Source organism: Manis javanica, chromosome 8, assembly GCF_040802235.1.
Source record: "Manis javanica isolate MJ-LG chromosome 8, MJ_LKY, whole genome shotgun sequence".
In the NCBI taxonomy this organism is placed as follows: domain Eukaryota; kingdom Metazoa; phylum Chordata; class Mammalia; order Pholidota; family Manidae; genus Manis; species Manis javanica.
In genome coordinates this window covers 9245964-9266795 of record NC_133163.1, presented here as the reverse complement: position 1 = coordinate 9266795, position 20832 = coordinate 9245964, and the positions used below count along the sequence as shown (strand labels likewise).

At 52.9% G+C, this 20832-nt stretch overlaps 1 protein-coding gene across 8 annotated transcripts in view; it reads right to left on the bottom strand.

The window, feature by feature from the left end:
- Window positions 1–20832, bottom strand: part of SYNE3 (spectrin repeat containing nuclear envelope family member 3) — a 105329-nt gene that overhangs the window by 49539 nt on the left and 34958 nt on the right. For 2 of the 8 annotated variants that reach the window (XM_073241895.1, XM_073241892.1), the window contains exons 1-7: window positions 20248–20351; window positions 18863–19020; window positions 14369–14541; window positions 13680–13989; window positions 6706–6867; window positions 4755–5102; window positions 429–565 (exon numbers count right to left, since the gene is read on the bottom strand). In XM_073241895.1, coding sequence (XP_073097996.1) covers window positions 429–565; window positions 4755–5102; window positions 6706–6867; window positions 13680–13989; window positions 14369–14541; window positions 18863–19020; window positions 20248–20251 — 1292 coding nt within the window. In that variant the 5' untranslated portion in view covers window positions 20252–20351. Of the gene's footprint in view, window positions 1–428; window positions 566–4754; window positions 5103–6705; window positions 6868–13679; window positions 13990–14368; window positions 14542–18862; window positions 19021–19137; window positions 19351–20247; window positions 20352–20832 lie in introns of those variants that run through there. The other 6 variants (XM_073241897.1, XM_073241893.1, XM_073241899.1 and 3 more) reach the window with 5 other exon arrangements.

Sequence of the window (20832 nt, the reverse complement as noted above, 5' to 3'; positions counted from 1 at the left end):
TGGAGGCTGGTCTGAAGACAGGCTCAGAGGCCACATCAGCACCGTCCACAGGGTGGGGGGAATGGGTTTGTCTACTGAGAAGCCCTCCTCTTGGGCCCTTAGGGTAGGTAGGCCCCTCCCCCATGCTAAGCTGCAGGAGACCTGATGGAAACGGGTGAATGAGACACTCAGCACGGAAAAAAGGCAAATCCAGGCCTCCTTCTGGAAGCAAAATGCTGACCGCTATCAAGAGCGGCCAAGGCCTGAGCCCTGGGAGGCCCTGCCACAGCCAGCTGTTGAGAGGTACACGAATTATTCAAGTTACCAGGATGCAAGAGAAATCAAGCCCGCCTCCTCAAGCTGGCATTAGCTGGGGAAAGAAGACCCCTTGAGTGTGGGGATCGAGGCACAGCCCCATCCCACTGCCTACCCCCAGCCTGCCCAGATACCTCTGGTACTCCTGGATGGCCGAAACCACGCTGTCGGAGAGCGGCTGCGGGTCGTGGGGGAAGATGATAAGCTCCTTCAGCTGAGCCTGCAGCCGGGCCACCCGGGGCTCCTCCGCGGCCAGCGCCTCCCGCGTGGCCTGCAGCACACAGAGGACACCCGACAGGGGCTGGTGAGGTTCCATGCAGGCATGTGGGGCAGGGGCATGAGCGTGCCTGGCGAGAGTGGCCTCCTGGGAGAAAACTGTCACCAAGGGCGGGACTGGGACCCAGGAGCCCAGCCCCTGCTCTCCTGCCTCCCACCCCGCGACCCCAAACCCAGCAGGTCCTCTCCCCCCGCTGGGTTTTCTTTATTGTCACCGACCTCACAGGGTTGTCGTGAGTACTAACCCCTAACACTGCAAATGACTAATGCGTAGGGAATGCTGACACCATGCTGAGTGCCCGGGAGTCCCACTGGTGGAAGCTTCCAAGCATCCTGGAAGGTAATTCTCTGAGTCCTCATTACATGCACAAGGAAACTCCGGCTAAGAGTTTTCTGACGTTGCAGAGCCGGGACACGGGGGACCTGACACTGGCGCTGGTCCCCTGGCTCTTCAGCTGACTCTTGAGCACCAAAGGAAACAGCGATCAGATGGTGCCTGTGAGCCAGGTATTGTTAGCAGCAGGCTGGGGGGCGGCGTCCACTGAGCACTCCCGAACCCCTCACTGTGCTCCCACACTGCAGGTGGGGCCTTTTCCTGCTGTCCCAGGAAGCACAGAGTTTGACCTTGCCCTTGACTCTTGCTGGCCCATGCTCAGTAGGAGGCAGGATGGCATGGTGGTACGTGCATGGGCTTTGGCATGCCCCAGGTTTTCCTGGAGTTCCCCCCGCCCCCGACTCCTTCCTAGTGGTACAAACTTGGGCCGTTCCTCCCTGCTAAATGGGGCCCCCACTTGGCAAGGCACTGAGCACAGAGCAGGAGGCCAGCTGTGCCCCTCTCAGCCACCCTGCCCCCCACCCTCTGCCCCACTTCCAGGAGGCACCCTTGTGCTCTGGCCCAGAGTCTCCATGCACAGGGCCCTGGGGCAGCTCTGATCAGGCTCAGCCTTGGGTGAACCACAGGTGAATAGGACTGAGGTTTTAAGCTTGAGGGAGCAAGCTCAGATAGAGGATTGTAGGCGGCAGCCAGGGGCAGGGGGGAACGCTGTGTAGGCAGCAGGACGTAGAATCAGCCCTGCCAGCCCTCCTCAGAAATAGTCCTGTCCAGATTCAACTATTAAGCAAATGTAATGAAATCTGCACAAGTTTCCATAGAAAATGAAGACACAATCAGATGCATGGACTGTTAGTTTCCAAACCGCTCACGAACAAGCCCCAGGAAGGCTGGCTGGCCTGCAGACAAGCCAAGACCCGGCCGAGGCAACGCAGGGGAGGAGTGGGGTGGTGGGCTGCCTTGGGAGAAAGGCCTGTCTGGACCACAGGAAGATCAAGAGCCCATTTAAGGCTGTGTGGGTCCCAGAAATGCCAAGGCCCCTGGGTCCTGAGAGGCAGAGGGTCACAAGGGAGCCACAGCTGGCAGGACGTGGCCCCACAGTGCTGGCCTGGCTAAGCACTGCCCCTCTCTACGTGCAGCTTCCTTCCTTGTGAAATGAGAGGGGCCCTGCCAGCCCCGCCATGCATATCTGCACCTATGATGGGCTCACCTTCGGTTTTCGGATTGCCTGGGATGCCTGGGAGGGTGACCCTGCGAGGCAGCTGTGATCACTCTGGTTTAGCACAAAGCCATTCTGATTTCACCCTGAGGGGCTAAAAGTCTCCCTGAAATGGATAAATTGTCCCGCCTCGGTCTGCACGGGGACGTCACAAATCATTCCTGCCCTCCTGCTCCCCGTGGCGGAGGATCTTGGGACTGCAGACAGACAGATGAGGACGTGGTCACGGCCAAACTCCTTCCTGTCCATGCCTCTCACGCTGATTTCTGAAACCGGCAGCCTGAGCTGGCGAGAGCCTGGAGCTGGGAGCTTGACCACGGTTAGAAGCATGTGCTCTGGAGTGGACCGCCTAGGCTCAAGTTCAAACTCCTGCCTCCACCCATGGGGTGTGCACCTGTAAGTTGTCAGCCTCACTTTGCCTCAGTTTCCCCACCGTAAAAGGGAGATCATGGCAGTGCCCTCCACACGGAGCTGTACAGAATTGTGCGCCTGGGCAAATCATAACCTTGCTAGGACTACTTTGGAGATGATCTCGTCCTGCAGAGGCTTTCTTTCTTTCTTTACAAGTTGCTCTTTCAACTGAGGCCCTGACACAACCTGCTTCCATGACGTTTGCCTGTTTCTCAGAAGGGGAAAAGTACAAATTTCTTTTCTGGTTAAGATAGGCTAATTGCCCACTACCTTTGCCCTGCCCTACTGGGTCAAGGGTGCTCCCTGCCCAAAGCAGGTCAGGCCGCCTTGCAGCCACATACCTGGCCTTCTCACAGGGCACCCGGCCACTCTGGAGGGCTGGGTTTGGAGCAAGTCAGGTGTGTGTGCTTCTCACTCTTGAACACATACTACGAAGTGCAAATAGTAACTACATGAATGTTAGTTTAAGAACAAAAGTCTTTAGTAATAAATTCTGAATTGCTGTTCATTGATTTCCGGTTAGTCACGACTTGATCATAATTGAGGTGACACCTGACTCAGGTGGGGCAGAGAGCCTCTGTAGGGAGGTAGGTGGTCAGCCTCCTGCCTCAGGAACGGCTTCCTGGGACACAGTCAGACACAGTCAGACACAGGCAGGTGGCTGTTGTGACATAGGAAGAGGGGCCAGCTCTATGGGCCTTGCCCTCCCCAGCTGTACTCTTTGAACCTTACCCCTCCCCTGATCTGATGGTAAAAGCCTATACTTTTGGGGGGGGGGTATCATTAATATACAATCACATGAGCAACATTGTGGTTACTAGACTCCCCCCATTATCAAGCCCCCACCACATACCCCATTACAGTCACTGTCCATCAGTGCAGTAAGATGCTATAGCGTCTTCTCTGTGCTATACTGCCTTCCCCGTGCCCCCCCATACATTATGTCTGCTAATAGTAATGCCCCTTAATCCCTTCTCCCTCCCTTCCCACCCCCAACCCCAGTCCCTTTCCCTTTGGTAACTGTTAGTCCCTTCTTGGGTTCTGTGAGTCTGCTGCTGTTTTGTTCCTTCAGTTTTTGCTTTGTTCTTATGCTCCACAGATGAGTGAAATCATTTGGTACTTGTCTTTCTCCACCTGGCTTATTTCACTGAGCATAATACCCTCTAGCTCCATCCATGTTGTTGCAAATGGTAGGATCTGTTTTCTTCTTATAAAGCCAGTACTTTCTGAGCACTGACTTTCTAGCAGATGCCTTTCTAAGCAGTTATGTTTTCACATGTTCGTAAGGAATGTGGGATGGATATCCTGTTGCCATCAGCCCCATTTCACATTCACCTGAGATTAAGGTAATTCTCCCAAAGCTGGCCAGTGAGCAAGGAGAGGAACCATGTCCTGGAGCCAGGCAGTGTGGTCCACAGCTCCCTTGCCCCCAGCCGCCTGCCACACTACCTGTACCCTGTGCTGACGCAGACGACCCTAAAATGGAAACAATTCCCTTTGCAGAAAGTTGATTGCAGCAGTGGAATCTGGCCTGTATCAAGGCAGAGTGAGCCCTAAAGAATATACATGTTTCATTTCTACCTACACAAAAACATTTTTTTTTTTGCAAAAAAAATATGGGCAAACATTAAACTGACATTGAACCAGCCTGTTGAGTTAATAAAGATAGGAGTGGGGGAAGGGTGTCAATCCTTATTAAAAAAAATATCTCCGTCCACAGGTCAAACCTCCTGAGAGTGTGCACACGGGGAGTCTGGGGGTGCTGTGACTGGACATCATGTCTGGGTCGGAACCCACCACACCCTCTCCAGGACGGGCACTGCTTGACCTTCCCAGAGCCCCCACTGTGCCTGCTCCTCATCGCCTCTACACCAGGAGCTCTCCCTCTGACCTAACACCCCCTGCCCTGTGTTCAGGAAACCCACCCCACATCCCATCTTCAGGGCAGGGGAAGGGTGAACTTGGAGCCAATCCACCTCTAGTTATTTTTTTACCACCAACTCACTATATGATCCTGGGAATGTTGGGAAAAAAATTCTGTCTGGCCCTCAGTTTTCTCATCAGGAAAATGGGCACAATCGCTTGTCTGCTACATTCAGGGAACGTAGAGATCCAGGAAGGCCAACGTGAACGCGCTTCTGCCACGCAGAGGAGCTCCAGGAGGCAGTGCCCAGAGGCCTACACAGCATCTGGCCTGCCCCAGCTTAGCCAAACTCTGCTTACCGAGTAGAGTCTCCAGAGGGCCACCAGCTCCTCCTCAGTCCCCGCCTTCCCTGTGGGCTCCTGGCCCTCCTCAGCCAGCCTCTGAAGGTCCTTCTTGAACTCTCCCAGCTCAGCCTCCAGCTGCCTCCGCTGCCGCTCATAGGCTTCCTTGGACTTGAGCAGGCCCTGCAGCCGCACCTCCTCCTCCTCCCACAGGACTCGCAGCTTTTCTACAACTTTCCGCATCTCTTCCAGTTCTTCGGTGATCCTCTCTGCCCCCAAAGGAGAGGTGTTGTGGATGACCCCCGCAGCCTGTGCCTCCAGTCTCTGCAAAGATTCCTCAGCCCTGGAAAAATCTTCGCCAATGTCCTACGGGGGTGGGCGGGTGGGAGGAGAGTGGGGGATGGGAACGAACCAGAGGGGAAAAGAAAACATTTGCTGCATTTCTCCGGAGCCCCTGGAACATCATACTGAACATTATTCCTAGATTCCTGGGTCAGAGCCAGAGGCGCCTTTCCAGGGGCTTGACTGTCTGCCTTATTAATAACATTTATTGACTTCCAACATGAGAATGTAATTCCCTTCCCAGGTCTTTTACGAGCCATTTGATTAAGTCAATGAGAAAGTCTTTATCGGTGCTTCTCTGTCTTTAACTCTCTGACATTTGTTAGTCTTCCTTTTTGAACAAAGATAGAGGCAGCCACAGGCCCAGCGCCGCCAGCCGGCAAAAGTAAGGAGCCAGGTAGCACCGAAGGACCCCATTTGGTTTCACTGCATTTATTTGTGTGGTTACCTACTAATTGTGAATGAGTACTAGTTCTCCACTTACAACAATGACTTAAATTTTCTTTTTAAGTAAAATGTTCACTGGCTTTTAGTTTTTAAAATGTATATAAACAGCTTTAAATCTGTTTTATTTGAAAAGGCCTCCAGAATATTCTACTTCTTTTTTGAAGTAAACATAATTTTACATGGGGTAAAACACACACATTCTAGGTGCTGCTGGTCAAAGAGTTTTGAGAAATATGTGCACCCATGTAGTTACATGTTTATCAAAATATAGAGCATTTCTAACATCCCAGAACCTCATGTATTTCCAATCAGAGAATATGTGAGCTGGAGAAACTGGCTTTTTTCACTCAGCATTATGTTTTCTAGATGCTTCCATGCTGTCATGTATATCAGTACTTCATTCCTTTTTATTGTGAGTGGGATTCCTTTGTATAAATATTGTATTCTACAGTGCGTTTATCTAATACTCTGCTGATTAACATCTGAGTTGTTTTCAGTTTGGGGCTATTATGAATAAGGTTGCGTAAACATTCTTATACAAGCCACATAAGGTAATTTTTGGTCATTGTTCATTGGTCTTTTACAAAGAGTTGATTTTTAAAAAAATTAAATGGTACAGGTGCTGTATAGCTGTAGCAAAACTATAAAGTGGCCCTTGAATTATTGAAAATAATCTACCTTACTTTACAGAGGGTCAAGAGCTCGTTCAAGGTCACAGCAAGTCAGGAAGGCCCCAGTGGCCCCAGCTTCTCCCTACTGCAGGCCTGGGTCTACTGACATTTGAGGTCGCATAGCTCTTTGTTGTGGGCTGTCCAGTACATTAGAGGGTATATGGCAGCATCTCTGGCCTCCACCCACCAGATGCCAGGAGAACCTTCACCCTCAGCTGTGACAACCAAAAATGTCTTCAGACATTGCCAAACGTCCCACGGGTCTACAGCAGGCTGCTGTGGCCTTGGGTTTCCAAATGCCCTGCCGGCTCACTAATTTCCATAGAGCAGCTGAGGCCCCAAATATTTTGCACTAGATCCACGCCTCTCTTCCTGGGGGAGCTGCATTCCATGGATGTTTGTATCTCCTGCGGCCCCCGGCACATCCTATTAAATAGACTATAACACAGGCCCCGCCATATGGGAGCGCCCTCAGCGGACCCCACTGGTGGAGACACAGCTGGACTTACCTGCAGCGCGGAGAGCCGGTCCTTGGTGCTCAGCTTGCAGTGCCGTCCCAGGCAGCCGCTCACCTTCTCCACCACCGCCTTCAGCCACAGCTGGAACTCATTCACGCTTGCCTGGAAATGCTCATGCTCCTGGGTCACCTGCTCCAGCAGCTCCACTCTGGCCTGCGGGAGGGGAGCAGAGTCACCAGCCATGAGGCTGCCCCTAAAGAAACCCCAGATACTCTTCTCTACCTTGCTAGCAATAAACCAAGGGACTCCAGGCTTTGGAGACCAAAGCATGTCGGCATGGGGCCTGTAAGCCATACGGCTGCTTCCTTTGACCTGGGACTGACCCTCAAGACAGGGGCACGGTAACAACTACTGCTGTCTAACACTATCAGCGGAGCGCTTACCAAGGTCCATAACTGCTTGAAGGACTTTATGTGAACACTCATATCCTCTCAGTGAACACTCCTGACCACACATCAGGTGGCAGCATTATCATCCCAGCTTGGCAGACAAGGAACTACAGGCACTGGGAGGTGAAATGATGCGCCCAAGGTCACCTGGCTAGGAAAGCACCAGGAATCAAACCCAGGGGCACAGCTGGGCTGCCGGCATTTCTGCCCCATTAAGGTGGTGTCTGCAGGGTGCACAGACAGACAGCAGGCTGCTCCCCAGGAGTGCTGATGTTGGTTGCAAGGGCTGGAATCATTTATTTTCAGACAATCCCACTGATGCTCTAGCCACGCAGGGATAAGGCGGTGTCCTGAAGGTGGCTGACATTTGGAAAATAACCGTGCCCCTTCTATAAGACCTACTGCGTGCCCAGGGACTCCATTGTTCAAAACACCCCTGATCACAGCAGCGCTCTTTAAACCCCTTCCCAGCAACCTGAGTCCCCAGGCTCAAGTCCAAACACCCCAGCCTGGCGGTCAAGGGCAGGACCCTATGATGTGGCTCTGTAGTCCAGCAGTCAAGACTCTGGGCCTGGGAGCCCTCTGCGCCCTGGTCTGTCTCAGGCACATAATTAACCCCGCTGTGCCTGGGTCCCCCTGGCTGTATGATGTGGTTAAACAGCACGCACCTCACGTAGGATTAGAGTCAGAGCTCACACACACAACTGCACCAGGCAAGTAGGAAGTGCTTAAAAACCGTGAGCCATTGTGCATCGTCACCGTCTCTCTGTCTTGTCACACCCAAGTGAGCAAACGAGTGGGTGCCCACCAGGCAGCGCTAACCTCCAGGCCCTACCCTCTCTCTCTGGCTTTGCCCACTGCCCTGGGCAGAATTAACAGCCTTCCCTGTGCATGGCAGCTATCCCCCAGCGTTGTCTATGACGTCTCCTGCTGGGGGAACCAAGAGCTCCCTGAGACACGCTGCCCCTTATTGAGTACTTCCCCCAGGTCTAGCTGGGGCAGGCTCTGTGAATAAATGCTTCCTGAATGCCTGAGTGTCCACCAGCAGATCAAGGAGAGTCAAGAAAAGGGAAAGAGGGGACTCCCATTTAATAAGCACTTACTATGTAAAAAGCACCTACTATGTGGCTGGAACTTGATAAGCATTTTCATATTTAATCTTCACAACAGTCCCAAACCCTCCCATTATGCAAATGTCCAAGTGGATTTTGGGAGGACACATAACTCCTCTAGGGTCTTCTGGACAAGATTTAAACAGCAAGCATCACGCTCCAGAATCACCGCTCTAGCCCAGAGGTTGGCGGACTGCAGATGTTCTCAGCTCTACCTGCCACTGGGGCTCTGTTGCAAACTCAACCACTTAATGTGCCACTTATGTTGTAGCCACAGGCAAACACCTAAAGAATCGTAGTATTCCAGTAAAACTTAAGTATGGACACTGAAATTTGTATTTTACACCATTTTGAAATATTCTACTTTTTATTTTGCCCTGTGATTAAAAAAAATGTAAAAACTCTTTGTAGCTCCCAGGACATATAAAATCAGGAGGTGGGCTGGATTTGGCTCATAGATCAGTTTGCTGACCTCAGCTTTCAGCCACAGAGCCAGGCCATGTCCAGGAAGGCCCTGACCCTCTCTGAAACTAAGTCAAAGTTCTCAAATGGGAAACGTGGACAGACACATGGATTCAGAAAACGTCCCAGCTATTTGCATATGCCTTCCCCTCCCTTTGAGAAGCTCCTCGTCAAATCTAGAAATACCAAACTCATTTAAACCTCTGCAACAACACTGTAATTGGGAGAAAATATGCTCATTTAGGGATGAGGACACCAAGGCACAGGACCGAGTCCTTTGGTGAAGAGCTGAGACAGCTCTCATGAGAATAAGGCTCAGAGCTCACCAACAGTGCCCCGTAGACGCTTGAATTCCCAAGGTGGACCAAGAGACAGTGACCATCTCCTTCTTGCATTCTTGCTGGACCTCTTCCGGCAGGATTATTCGCATCCATCAAAACCCTCCCGGAGCTTCCTCCACCCACAGGAAAGGCTCATTTATGAAACAAAGTGGGCCAGGAGTATTAGGCAGAGAATAAACGCTGGGCCCGGGTTGACACTGATGGTGATAAATGTGTCCGCAAAGAGGACTTTCCAGTGAAAGCTCCCGTGTGAGGGACGAGGTGCTGGCACTCGGGAAATCCGGAGTAAATAAAAGCCTCCAGGACAGTGAGCAGGCACTCGGACAGAAGGCGGCCAAGCAGGGCAGGCGTCCAGATGAGCTCTGTGCCAGGCACGAGGATCACAGAGCACAGTTCAGCCACTGACGACCCAGCCGTGTCAGCGAATGGCAGGCTTGACAAATGGAACCTCTCAGGCTTCTCTCATTAGACCAAACAATTAAACCATCAACAGCGGGAAGAGTTGTCGGGACCATCAAAACCCGAACAGTTAAGGGCAGCGTGGATTTAAGCCTCTGCAAAGCCTGCATGGAAGGCTTTGACTCATAGCCCAGATGCCAGATAAACACGTCCTCTGAGGCCGCCACGGGAAGCAGGGAGAAAGACGACACTACTACGTGGCCTTTAGAAAACAGAATCCAGCGGCCGATTAAAAACACTCAAACGAAATAAACAGGCAGGTCCCCCACAGCAACCAGCCCACCTGATTCCTGACTTCCAGGTGTCTGGAGCTGACAGGGTGCTGTTGCTCACCCTGGGGCTTGGCCGGGTGCCCTAGTCAAGAATCTGTGTTCCTCCAAGTGGGGGTCACAAAGGCCACAGCCCAAGAGGAGGCCTCTCACCAGGCACCAGATATGCTGGCTCCCTTGGTCACAGGCTTCCCAGCCTCCAAAGCTGTGAGAAAAAAATGTCTGTTGTTTGAGCCCCGCAGTCTACGGTATTGTTATGGCAGCTGAACCAAATCACAGAAAGCCTCCCCACTCTGAGAATAGGCCTGGACCTCTGGGGGTCCTCACATGGCCCTCGTTCTGCCGCTGGATTCCAGAGGCCTGCTTCGGGTTGCTGTCTCAGCTGCTTTGAGAGAGACTTTAAGTGACATGAGGCCTTCATCAAATGTAGAAGAGCGGGGGACAGGAGGCATTTGGGCCACCAAGAATCTCTGGGGGCTACTGGACATGCAGCCTTCCCCACCCTGCTTAGGATGGAGCCAGAGAGTCAATCTCATGCTAAGGGCAATGTAAGAGTCGGCCCCTCTCAGTAGCTTCAGTCCCTGAGGGAATGGAACCCTCTGGAATCTGATGGAAGCTATGGCTCCTCTCCTGGCAAATTGCACTCATACACAGTTTGAATATAACTTCAGAGGACCCGTTGGGGCCTGCCCTGGCACCTCCCCACCTGCCACCTCTCAATATTCTACCACCAGCTCTGGGGGAGACAAGAGACAGCTCCACGGTTCCCGCACCCCTCCCCATCCAGGAGCTAACAGGGTTCCCGAGAGAAAGAGCAGGGCCCCAACCTCTGACGGCCAGAAAGAGAAAGTCTAGTGCCTGTGAGCCTCCACCAATGGCTGGAGTGAATCTACGTCTCTCTGTAGGATCCGGGCACCGGCACCCCATTTTCAAACTGGGGTCAGGACTGAGCAGCAATTAGGGCAACTCTGAGGGCCTCTGCCAGGGAGGCAGCTTCCTCCCCACACCCCTGCCCCACAGCCCAGGGCCCCACTCCTGCCCCCAGGACCTGCTGGCTGGCCTGTCTCATGAACACCCTTGGAAGCAACGAGCTCCCCGCTCCAGCAGCTCGGAAGCCACCCACTTTCCCAGCCTGACCCACAGGAGCACCTGCACCCCCACCCGGCTCTCCCCTCTGGGCACAGGTGTGGTGACCCCCCCAGGACCTGAGGCAAAACCAGAGGCAGAGCCCACATGGGGAGCCCCCTAGAACTCCAGGCTCATTCTAGCAGCTAGTGGTGTCTGCCACTTAAGGTTTTTTTTTTTAAGTCTAAAAAATGGATCCAGTCACACCTTCTCTATCTACCACATAAGTTTGGGAGGGTCAAATGAGGTCAAGGACACAAAAAGAATAGCAGACAAGATAGTAGTCATGAATAAAAGTTGTGATTCCAGTGATTTTGGGGATCCAGTGAGGGGAGCGGCCCCTGGACTGTCCGTGAGAATCTCTGAGGTGACATCTGTGCTCGTGGGCAGTACTGGTGGCCACCTGGCACTGCTGGCAACCCCCTCCCCACACACACCCGACCACTTCCCATTTCCTCTCCCCCGCACCTGTGCCAGGGGCTCCCTTCTGAGTGACACAAGCACCTGTCTTCTGTCAAGTCACCCAAGGGGGCCATGGGGGCAGGCACCTTCCCTGTCTGGGCCACGGGGACAGACCTGGAGAGAGATTGCTACTTGGAGGTGGTGAGCACCAACTGCCCATAACCATGAGAGCTGAACTCCACACCACCCCACCTGTCCATTCTGGCCCCTCACAGCTGCCCCAGAACCGCCTGTCACTCCCCACTGGGCCTAGGGGGTTGTGAGCCATCAAGCTGCAGGGGTAGATTCTCATTTGTTCAGTAAACAGCTCTGAGCACCTGCTGTGTGTCAAGCATCATTGTTGCTATTTATTCTCATTGCCACTGAGAATAGATGTTGTCCTTTATTGTTAGGAAAATAAATGCTTGCCGGTTTTCCAAGAGCTTATATGTGAACTCATTCAGTCCTTACCACCTGGTTACGGGTAGAATGAGCTGCCCTGAAGCCACACAGCTGGGATGCAGCAAAGCCTGGTTTGGACCCAGATCCCTTCCCAAGCATTCAGGGGCCAGAGTCCTGTTCCTGCTCATGGATTCCCAGGTCTTTGCTTATTACAGAACAACTTCCCTTATGTAAATGTAAAGGACCCAGGAGACTTCCAGTTCTAGTAGTTGGGTGGACTAGACAGCCTGCATGCCCTTCCACTACACACAACCAAAGACTGGATATAATTTAACAAGTGCTGTTAAAATGCAGACCCACAGGTACACCCAGGTAAGAGATCTGGGGAACCAGAAGCTAACATGCCTAGGTTGCTACCTCACATGCATACTTTGATGGTCATGCTACAGAAGTAAGACTTTGGGTCCAGAGGGCACAGAAGCCACTGCAAAAGGCAGACCCTTGAGGGGCTGCCCCTCCATCAAAGGGTGAACTAGAAACAATAAGTGTCCCCCATAAGCCAACACAAGAAACAAGATTGTGTTTCAGCTTGGGCTCTGGGATAAAAACAAAAACAAAAACAAATGAAAAAAAAAAAAACAGTTACCTTTCAGTGTATGGAGCCAGGGACTTAATGCATAATTTTGACTTGGGGTTCAAGTTTAGAGCACCCACTTGATTCTGTTACCCCCAACCCAATACACTGACATAAAAACAGGAATAATGAAGGTAAATTCCCAGGGCAGCCTGGTTGAAGCAAACATAAGCTGCTCTGAGGGCCAGGCCCCAGCCATGCGGTCTACAGATGAAGCCCCACTTAGGCGGACCTCCCAGCTCAAAACCACAAAGCCCCCAAGGAAATGACCCAGCTCAGGAGAGCCAGCAGACGGCGACATCAGGCCGCAGGACCTCTGCTACTGGAACAGTCTCATGGAGATTGTCAAACACGTATGCTTAGAATTGAGTCACATACAATCCATATCTGGAAGGTGTGCAAAATTTAAGGGAAATAAATATCAGTGGACATAATAAAGAACCAAATAGAATGTCTTTAAAAAATAACAATAATTGAACTTCATAACTCAATGGACTGTTTAAAAATCATTTAAAAAATGAGATGAGGGAATGGAGACAAAGAATGGGCAGAGGGATTGGGGGAAGGGTGAGAGAGGAGAGGAGGAAAGGCTAAAGGGCAGGAGAAGCGAGGGAAGGAGGGAGGGAACCAGGGAAGGAGGGAAGAGACAGGGGTAGCTGGGTAATGTGAACATCACAGTCCATCAGTTAGTCAGTCTATGCACACATATTAAGCACCCACATGTGTATTAAGCACTGCGACACTGGGTGTGTAGGTGGTAGATATTGGGTCAGTGGCTGGGTGGATGGACCAATGGAAGATTAGTGGGTGGGTACTTAGGTGGTGGGTGGGTGAGTGGATGAACAGATGGGTGATAGGTAGATAGTGAGTGGGTAGGTGGGTGAAGGAGTAGACAGTGGGTGGGCAGATAATGGAGAGATGAATGAGTGAATGGTGAAAAGGTGGGTGGGTTGATGAGTAGCTAGAGGGATGGGTGGGTGATTAAGTGGTTGCATAGATGAATAGGAGACTGATCAGGTTGGTGGGGAGGTGGGTGGATGACTAAGTCAACAGACGGGCAGGAGGGTGCGTGGATGGATAGATGGTTAGGTGGGTAAGTGGTTGGGGTGGTGAGTGGACGGATGGTAAATGGAGATTTGGCAGCTTAGTGGGGAGAGAGATGGAGGGTGCATAGACGGAGGAATAGTGTGAGTGGGTGTTGGGAAGATGGACAGAAGATGGTAAGAAGATGGATAGATATGTGGTTAGTGAGTAAAAGGGTGGCTGGATGGGTATCCAGTGCGGGTAAATGGGTGGAGGGATGAAGATGGAGCCCACCACGCCCCACTCACCTGGGCTTTGGCCTTCACCGCATCGTACTCGGCCTTCATCCTCTTCTGGGCATCTGCATCCACGCTGGGGTCCCCGATCCTGTTGAACAGGGAAGCCGCCTCCTCCAGCAGCCGGTCGAGCAGCACAGCCTGGCGGCCCACATTGTGCAGCAGCACCTGGGCATGGCTCAGCTGCCACTGCTTCTCCTTCAGGCCGAGCTGCAGCTCCACGGGGGGCTCCAGCACCACCACCATCTTCTGGAACCAGCGGCAGAACTCATCTCGGGCCAGCAGGTATTCGCTCCAGTGCAGCCACACCCACTCGATGCGGCTGTGGGCACAGAGGCCACAGGGCCATGAGAAGTACACCCACGTGGCTCCTGGGCAGGGAGGCCAGGCCACTGCCCCCTAACCAGTACTTGGCGGGCTGTGTGTGTGTGCATGTGGGCAAATACGGCAAGTCTACTAAGAATTAATCATCTGCCAAACCCCCTGGGCCCCCACTACCCATTATCATCATTATGTTGGATTATAATCTGAAAGAGGCAGGCAGGGCTGGCTGAAATCCCAAGAGAAAATCCTGTTCCCAGCAATCCCAGGAGAAACGTCCCCTGGGCGGTGGCCCAAGCTGGGATGCTGGGGTGGGGCAGGGGAGACAAGGAAGGTCAGCAGCAACTGCAAAGGCCTGGCAAGGTCCCTGGCCACCCTACCTGTGACAGTGAGTCATGTATGTGACCGTCTCCTCCCACTGGGCTTTGAGGTCCCTCAGCTGGGCCAGGATCTTGGGCTTCTGGTCCTCATGGCAGCATGCCAAGAGGGCTTCAGCCGCTCGCAGAGCCAGATCCACCTTCACGCGCCCCTCTGGCTCCAGCTGGCATATTTTCTGTCATGGACACAAAAGCCAGTTTCCAGAGATTAGACAAAGGCAAACAGGAAGAGCCTTGGGAAGACAGGGGCATGCTGGAAAGAGCCGGGACTTCAGGACCAGGGAGCTGGGGTTTGAACTGCTGCCCTGCCTTCTCCCCCGACCTTGGGCAGCCTGTTAATGGCTCCAAGGAGTGACGGAGATGAGCACAGAACCGCCCAGAGCTGTCTGATGATATGACTTCCCTCTCTCCTCCACTGGGCCTGTTTTCACCTGTGTGAACTCAGACAAGTCTTATTATGTCCCTGGGCTTGGTTTTCTCATCTGTAAAATGGGAGAGTAATAGTACCTAGTTCCCCCATTTTTTTTTCAGAATTAAATGAGAAAATGCACATGAAGTATGTGAGGCTGTGAGTATCTGTCTCTCAGGTCTATGTGGGGAGCAGGCTTGACTCAGCACCCCAGCGGAGGCTCCGCAACCATCTCAGTCTTCCGTGTGCACCAGGGCCCTGCTCCCTCAGCAGCTCCCACCAGCTACGGAAAAGGAACACTAGGGCGAGCCTGCTCCTGGGGGACATCAGACTCCCTGTGGGTGACTGGTCCAAGGTGCCCATGGCTTTGCCAGACTTCCTTAGACCCGCACGACAGTCCCAGACTGGGGGTCAGACCCGCCTTGGACAGATCTCTCCTTCCCACTTCTCCAGGCTGCCACCCCAATTTCACTCACAGAAGTTTCCTGAGCAAACGTCTTGCACATTTAATCTCACCTTGGTGTTGGCTTCTTGGAGAACCAAGACTCAGACACAGTGACTAGCAAATAGCACATCTCTGATTAACATTAGCTACTGTCATTATTGTTATTTTTCTAGTTCTTTGGCAACTAAAGCTTGGTCTCTGGAGTTAAAATAGGATTGGATTCCAATCTCAGGGCCATGCCCTACACCCTGTGTGACCTTCATCATGGTGCTTAAATTCACAGGGCAGATGATAATGATGGCAACACCCAGGCTTACAGTAACATCACGTGACGCAGGGAGAGTCATAGCACATTGCCCGGCCCACGCCACAGTCTCAATCACTAACTGTTCCCTGCTATTACTGTCTTTTACTTACCTTCTGATATGTATTAACTGACAGTACAACTTGTACCTAAAGCTCCCGCCGTTCCCCAGCCTGAGAGGGCCAGCAGTTTTCTCAGACTGACGTCCCAGTGGGCTGGCTGGAGGGTTGACCCTCCTCTGTGGTTGTGTGTGTGTGTGTGGGGGGGGGGCTACCTTGTCAAATGCTGCCCCATTGATAGCTGTGTGACCCCAGACAGGTCACCTGATTACCCTGGGCCTCCCTTTTTCACCCTGAGATAGTGGTAACAATCCCCACTTGGTCTAGCTCATAGGGTTATAACATTAATTTTTAAAAATAGTATTAATTAAAACATTGATAGGTTAGTATACTTTATAAGCAGTTGAGCAATTATGCAGAGACCTTTCCCCAGTGTGGGTAAATGGGCCACAGTCTTAATCCTTTTTGTTACTCCAGATGAGGATGGTCAGCAATAAGATAGCCTAGAGGGACTTGCCCTCCTGCACAGGTTACCGAAGAGTGACAATCCTCAAGTTGTCCCACGTGCTATGTGGGGGTGGGGGCAGCAGGTAGAGTGTGGGGCGAGAAGACACCCCAAGAGAGGGAAAGGTTTCATCTGGCTTTAGCGACTGGCCAAGCAGCAGGATGTAGAGGGCCCCAGAGGCTAACGCTGCAGCGAGCGCCTGAACACCAAGTCCAGCTCGGCCGAAGTAGAACCCCAGTGCACAGCAAAGGTACCCCAGTGATTAGGGTGGCCAGGAGATCCAAGGGACGCTGTGGAATGTTCTAGGCCCGGTAAGATCACCCACCCCTTGCACAGAACATTTCATACCACACAGGGGCAAGGGTCCCACAATGTGGCTGAAGATGAACCTCTTGCCTCAAAGGGGGAATTAACTGGGTTAGAAATACTGATAGTGAAGAATCTGATATTTCTGATTACATGTCCACTACCCAAGTGGGCAAGACGGGCACCCCAGTAACTCCAGTTTTACAGACGGGGGTACTGGGGAACCAGAGACCGTGAGCTTTGCAGAACAATTCTCTGCAGCAGCCCAGGAGGCCTCCCTTTGCCTGCTGCCCAATTTCAGATCAATCGGAATCCGGATCCACAAATCCGGGCAGCCAGCAGGTCTGGGGAAGAAGCTGGGTTAACTCTCTCTCTGCCACACCCAGACGGAGCCAGCCAGGCCTGGGAAGCTCCCATGAGAACAATGGCCCCTGAACCAAAGCTGAGTGTCCTGATTGCATGACTCTGCTAGCCTCTGACCTTTGCCCTCCTGATTCCTAATTAGAGAGGTGCAGACTGAACTGGGGGGACATGGGAGACCCTGAGACCCACTCCCTTTGCAGGGGAATGATTGCTTCCCTGCCAGAGAGAGAGAGAGAAGAGCAGTCCAGTCCCAGAGGAAGCCAGAACACCAAGCCCAACTGGCCTGAAGCAGAGATATCCGCCCAGAGAACGAAATGCCGCCCAGTGGGGTGTCTGCTGTGGGCCTGGGGCCGGGGAAGAGGAGGCTGCGCTTTCCAGAAGCAGGTTCCACCCTTCTTGGCTGCGGGTGATGTGCTCTCTGGCTGGTGTGAGGCTCTCGTATAGCCATCACCAGTGAGGACGCGGTCCACGGCATGGGACCCTGGCCAGCTGGGAAGGGCACTTGAACCACAGCCCAGAGCAATTCTGATTTGAAGGAGCTGATGAGGGCAAGTCAGGGGGGGTGTTGGTTGGAGGGAAAATCTCAGAAGGAGAAGAACCAGGGATCAGGAAAGCTGGAGGAACAGGGTTAGTCAGGGCCTTCCCTCAGCACAGCCTCAACCAGGTGGGCGCTGTGCTGGGTGCTGTGCTGGGTGCTGTGCCGGGCGCTGTGGTGGGTGCTGTGCTGGGCGCTGTGCTGGGCGCTGTGCTGGGTGCTGTGCTGGACGTTGGGCTGGGTGCTGTGCTGGGTGCTGTGCCGGGTGCTGTGCTGGGTGCTCTGCTGGGTGCTCTGCTGGGCACTGTGCTGTGCAGACATTTAAGATGGCTTGAGTATAAGTAGAGCAACACATGTTTAGCGACCATGTGTTAGATTTTGGAAGCCAGGTCCTAGGAAGTGTACCACGTCCCTGACCACAGAAGGGTCTAGAAGCCAGCCAGGAAGCAGCCTGGTGAGGCCAGACCCCAGTGCAGGGCTGGGGAGGCAGAGAACCAGAAGACAAAGCAACGGGCCAGCTCCCAAGGGCTCGGGGCGTGGGCAGGGAGAGCTGGCATGCAAATATCCCCGCATCGAAACCACAGAAACAACTCCCTCCATGGGGCCAGCTCTGCCAGCATGCCCTGAACTCTGCCAAGCACACCAGCAAGTTCTTCACCTGCATGCTCGCTCCCTCCTGAGGTGGCAAGGATCACTCTCCCCAGAGCACGCTGATGGTCAGCAAGTTCTGGAGACTCTGCTGAGGTGTCACGGCCATGGTGGGGATTTGAACCCTGGCCTGTGGGCCCCAGAACAAACTCTCAGCTCTGCAAGTCTTGCTTCCCCAGAGCAACCCTCTCTCCAGGCTGCATTCACGGAAGGCTTCCACCTCCATGAGGGTCCTTCCCACAGCCCCTCAGGACACAAGAGGCCAGGGTTCATGCTGCACTTCACAGCTGGGAAAATAAGGGCCTAGAAGAACACAGGACTCGCTCTGGCTTCACAGCTACTAAGCATCAGAGCTGGATCAGGACTCCTATCCCAGTCACTCTAGCAAACAGGCCTTTGGGATGTGTACACCACTGGGCCCTGCCTTAGCCCAGGCGGGGACAAAGCCAGACCCCAGCCCTGGAGAAGCTGCAGGGATCACCTCTCACTGGGCAGAGCCCCCTCCTCATTCCCCTGAAGGCTGACCTGGGCACCGGCGGACCTGGCAGGGGCCTCAGGCACAGGGAAGCAGGGAAGCGGGTGGGAAGCCAGGCCTGGGCCAGCAGTGCTGGGCCCTACCTGGCTGCACATGTCCCTGCCAGGGCGGGAGAGATAGAGGGCAGGCGCTAGGCCCTTCCTGGGAGGCTGTGGTCCTAGGACCGGCAGCAAAGGCATCACCTGGCTCATGTCAGAAATGCTGCATCTCAGGCCCACCCAGACCACTTGGGTCAGAATCTGTGCTTAAACCAAAATCCCCAGGAGGTTCATGTAGATTGAAGTCTGAGAAACACTGGTCTAGCCCACACCTGACAGTTAACAGCTGGGAAACCTGAGGCCTAAGGGAGAGGAACACCCTGGTGGACCACGGCCTGGCCTCTGCATACCTCGGTCTCCCGCAGCCTCGCCTCCAAGGCCGCGCGGGGCCCCTGGGTGTTGTCGTTGATCTGCAGCCGCTCCTGCACAGCCTTCATCCACTCCTGGGCGTCCCCCACGCTCCTGCCGAAGCCCTCCTGGGGCTGCTGAGTCATGGCACCTGAGGGGGCTGAAGGCAGGACCATTGAGAAGAGGCCCCAGGCAGGCTGATGGGTGGCAAGGGGGGAGAGACCAATACTGGGCAGAGGCCCCCACCCCCCACCAACACCCCTCCTGGTGCTCCGACCTGGGCAGCAGAGCTATAGGCGGTTGGGTCTGTGAAAGGGCCACAGGACAGGAAGTAGGCAGGAAGGAGAACAGGTCCGGCCTCTCCGCGGCTGAGCAGGGAGCAGCCCAGGGCACTAGGCTGGCGGACTCTGGCCTCACTGCTTCCCTTTCCCTCTTCCCCCTCCTTGGACTCAGCGGCAAGTCTCTTTGTCTCCTGGGTTGAAGCCCCTCCCAAGGAGGACCCCAAAACACAGTGTGACCTGTCTGGGACAGATAATGAATCTTCATCTGAGTGGGTCAAAAAACCTCAATCTAAGAAACACAATTTTTGGCATTGGTCAAGCTGGTGCAAACCCCTGAACCTCACCTGAAATTAACATCTCGGGCTGGGGACGGCCACATTCATCAGGTATCTTGTGGCCTGTGTCACGGCAATCACTGACAATCAACTGACTTAGCACTTAAGATGGGACCCGCTGCTACGCCTGCCTCAAGTGACAGCTGCCTGCTGGCATAGGTCTCCCAGCTAAACCAGCCCTGTGACACTAGCTCTGCCCCCTTTACCATTACCTTGTACCTGTGGACCCACGTCTCAGATTTTCTCGTGTAATTTTCTTAAAATCCCATTAAGCCCAGGCCAAACTCTTCTGTATTCCAGTTCTAGCTGTCTGCTTATGGCAACTGTAACCTACTTTGGATTAAAGTTATTTATATCTGCATCTTATGTGAAGGGATTGTGCCTAGCTTAGCCTCCAATCTTCCATGATGCCTTGCACAGAGTAAATCCTCCACCAATGTTGACACTCACCCAAAGCTGGCATAAAGTTCAATGCACCAAAAACCAACCACAGCATTAATTAAACTGGCAAAGCTAGAAACAACCCAAATGCCCAGTAATAGGGGCTTAGTTAAGTAAAGCATGGTATACTTGCACTTCAGACTATTATGCAGCCAACAGGAAGTATGCTTAAAATGAACTTGTGATGGAGAATTCTTAGGATATAATGGTAACACCAAAAAAAGATACAAAATCGCATATTTAGTAGTCACAACCCTATAATTAATAAAAGATAAACAAGCACAAAAACTATGCTCATAGAAAAAGGTTGGAAGTCTCGCCATTACACACCCATGAGATTGAATTGGAACACGGGGGTGGGGAGAGACGTGGCCGAGGCCACACCCCACGGGCCCTCAGGCCTTCTTTTCCGGCGTGGTGCCCTGGGAGGCCACTTGGTTAAGGACAATTGTCTGTGATTGGTACAAGCACAATTGGAAGTTTGTCAGTTTTCTTATTTTTCCTCTTAGGCACTGTGAATTTTCCAAAAAAGGCAATCATAACTTTTTTAAAAACATTAGTTTCTTAAAACAAAACAAAACAAAACATCAGTTTCTTAACTGGCTGAATTGTTTGCTGGCCCTTTCTTCTCAGTCATCAGTTGGCTGTTCAATGAGTGTTGACTGAGAATGTGGGCATCTCCCCAGGCCCTGCACCAGGCGGGCTCTGCCATCAGACTGCAGGACACAGACCGTGAGATACGCACATGGGGAAGGAGGCCATCTAGGCTGGGGAGGGAGCTTTGCTCTGGGACCTGGGCACACAGCTCAGGATCCCATCCTGTTGTTTTCCTCTCAGAGCTGTTTTCATTTCTGACAACTTAATATGTTCCCTGCAGCCACTCCCCATCTTTAAATACTTTGTTTGAAAGCACAT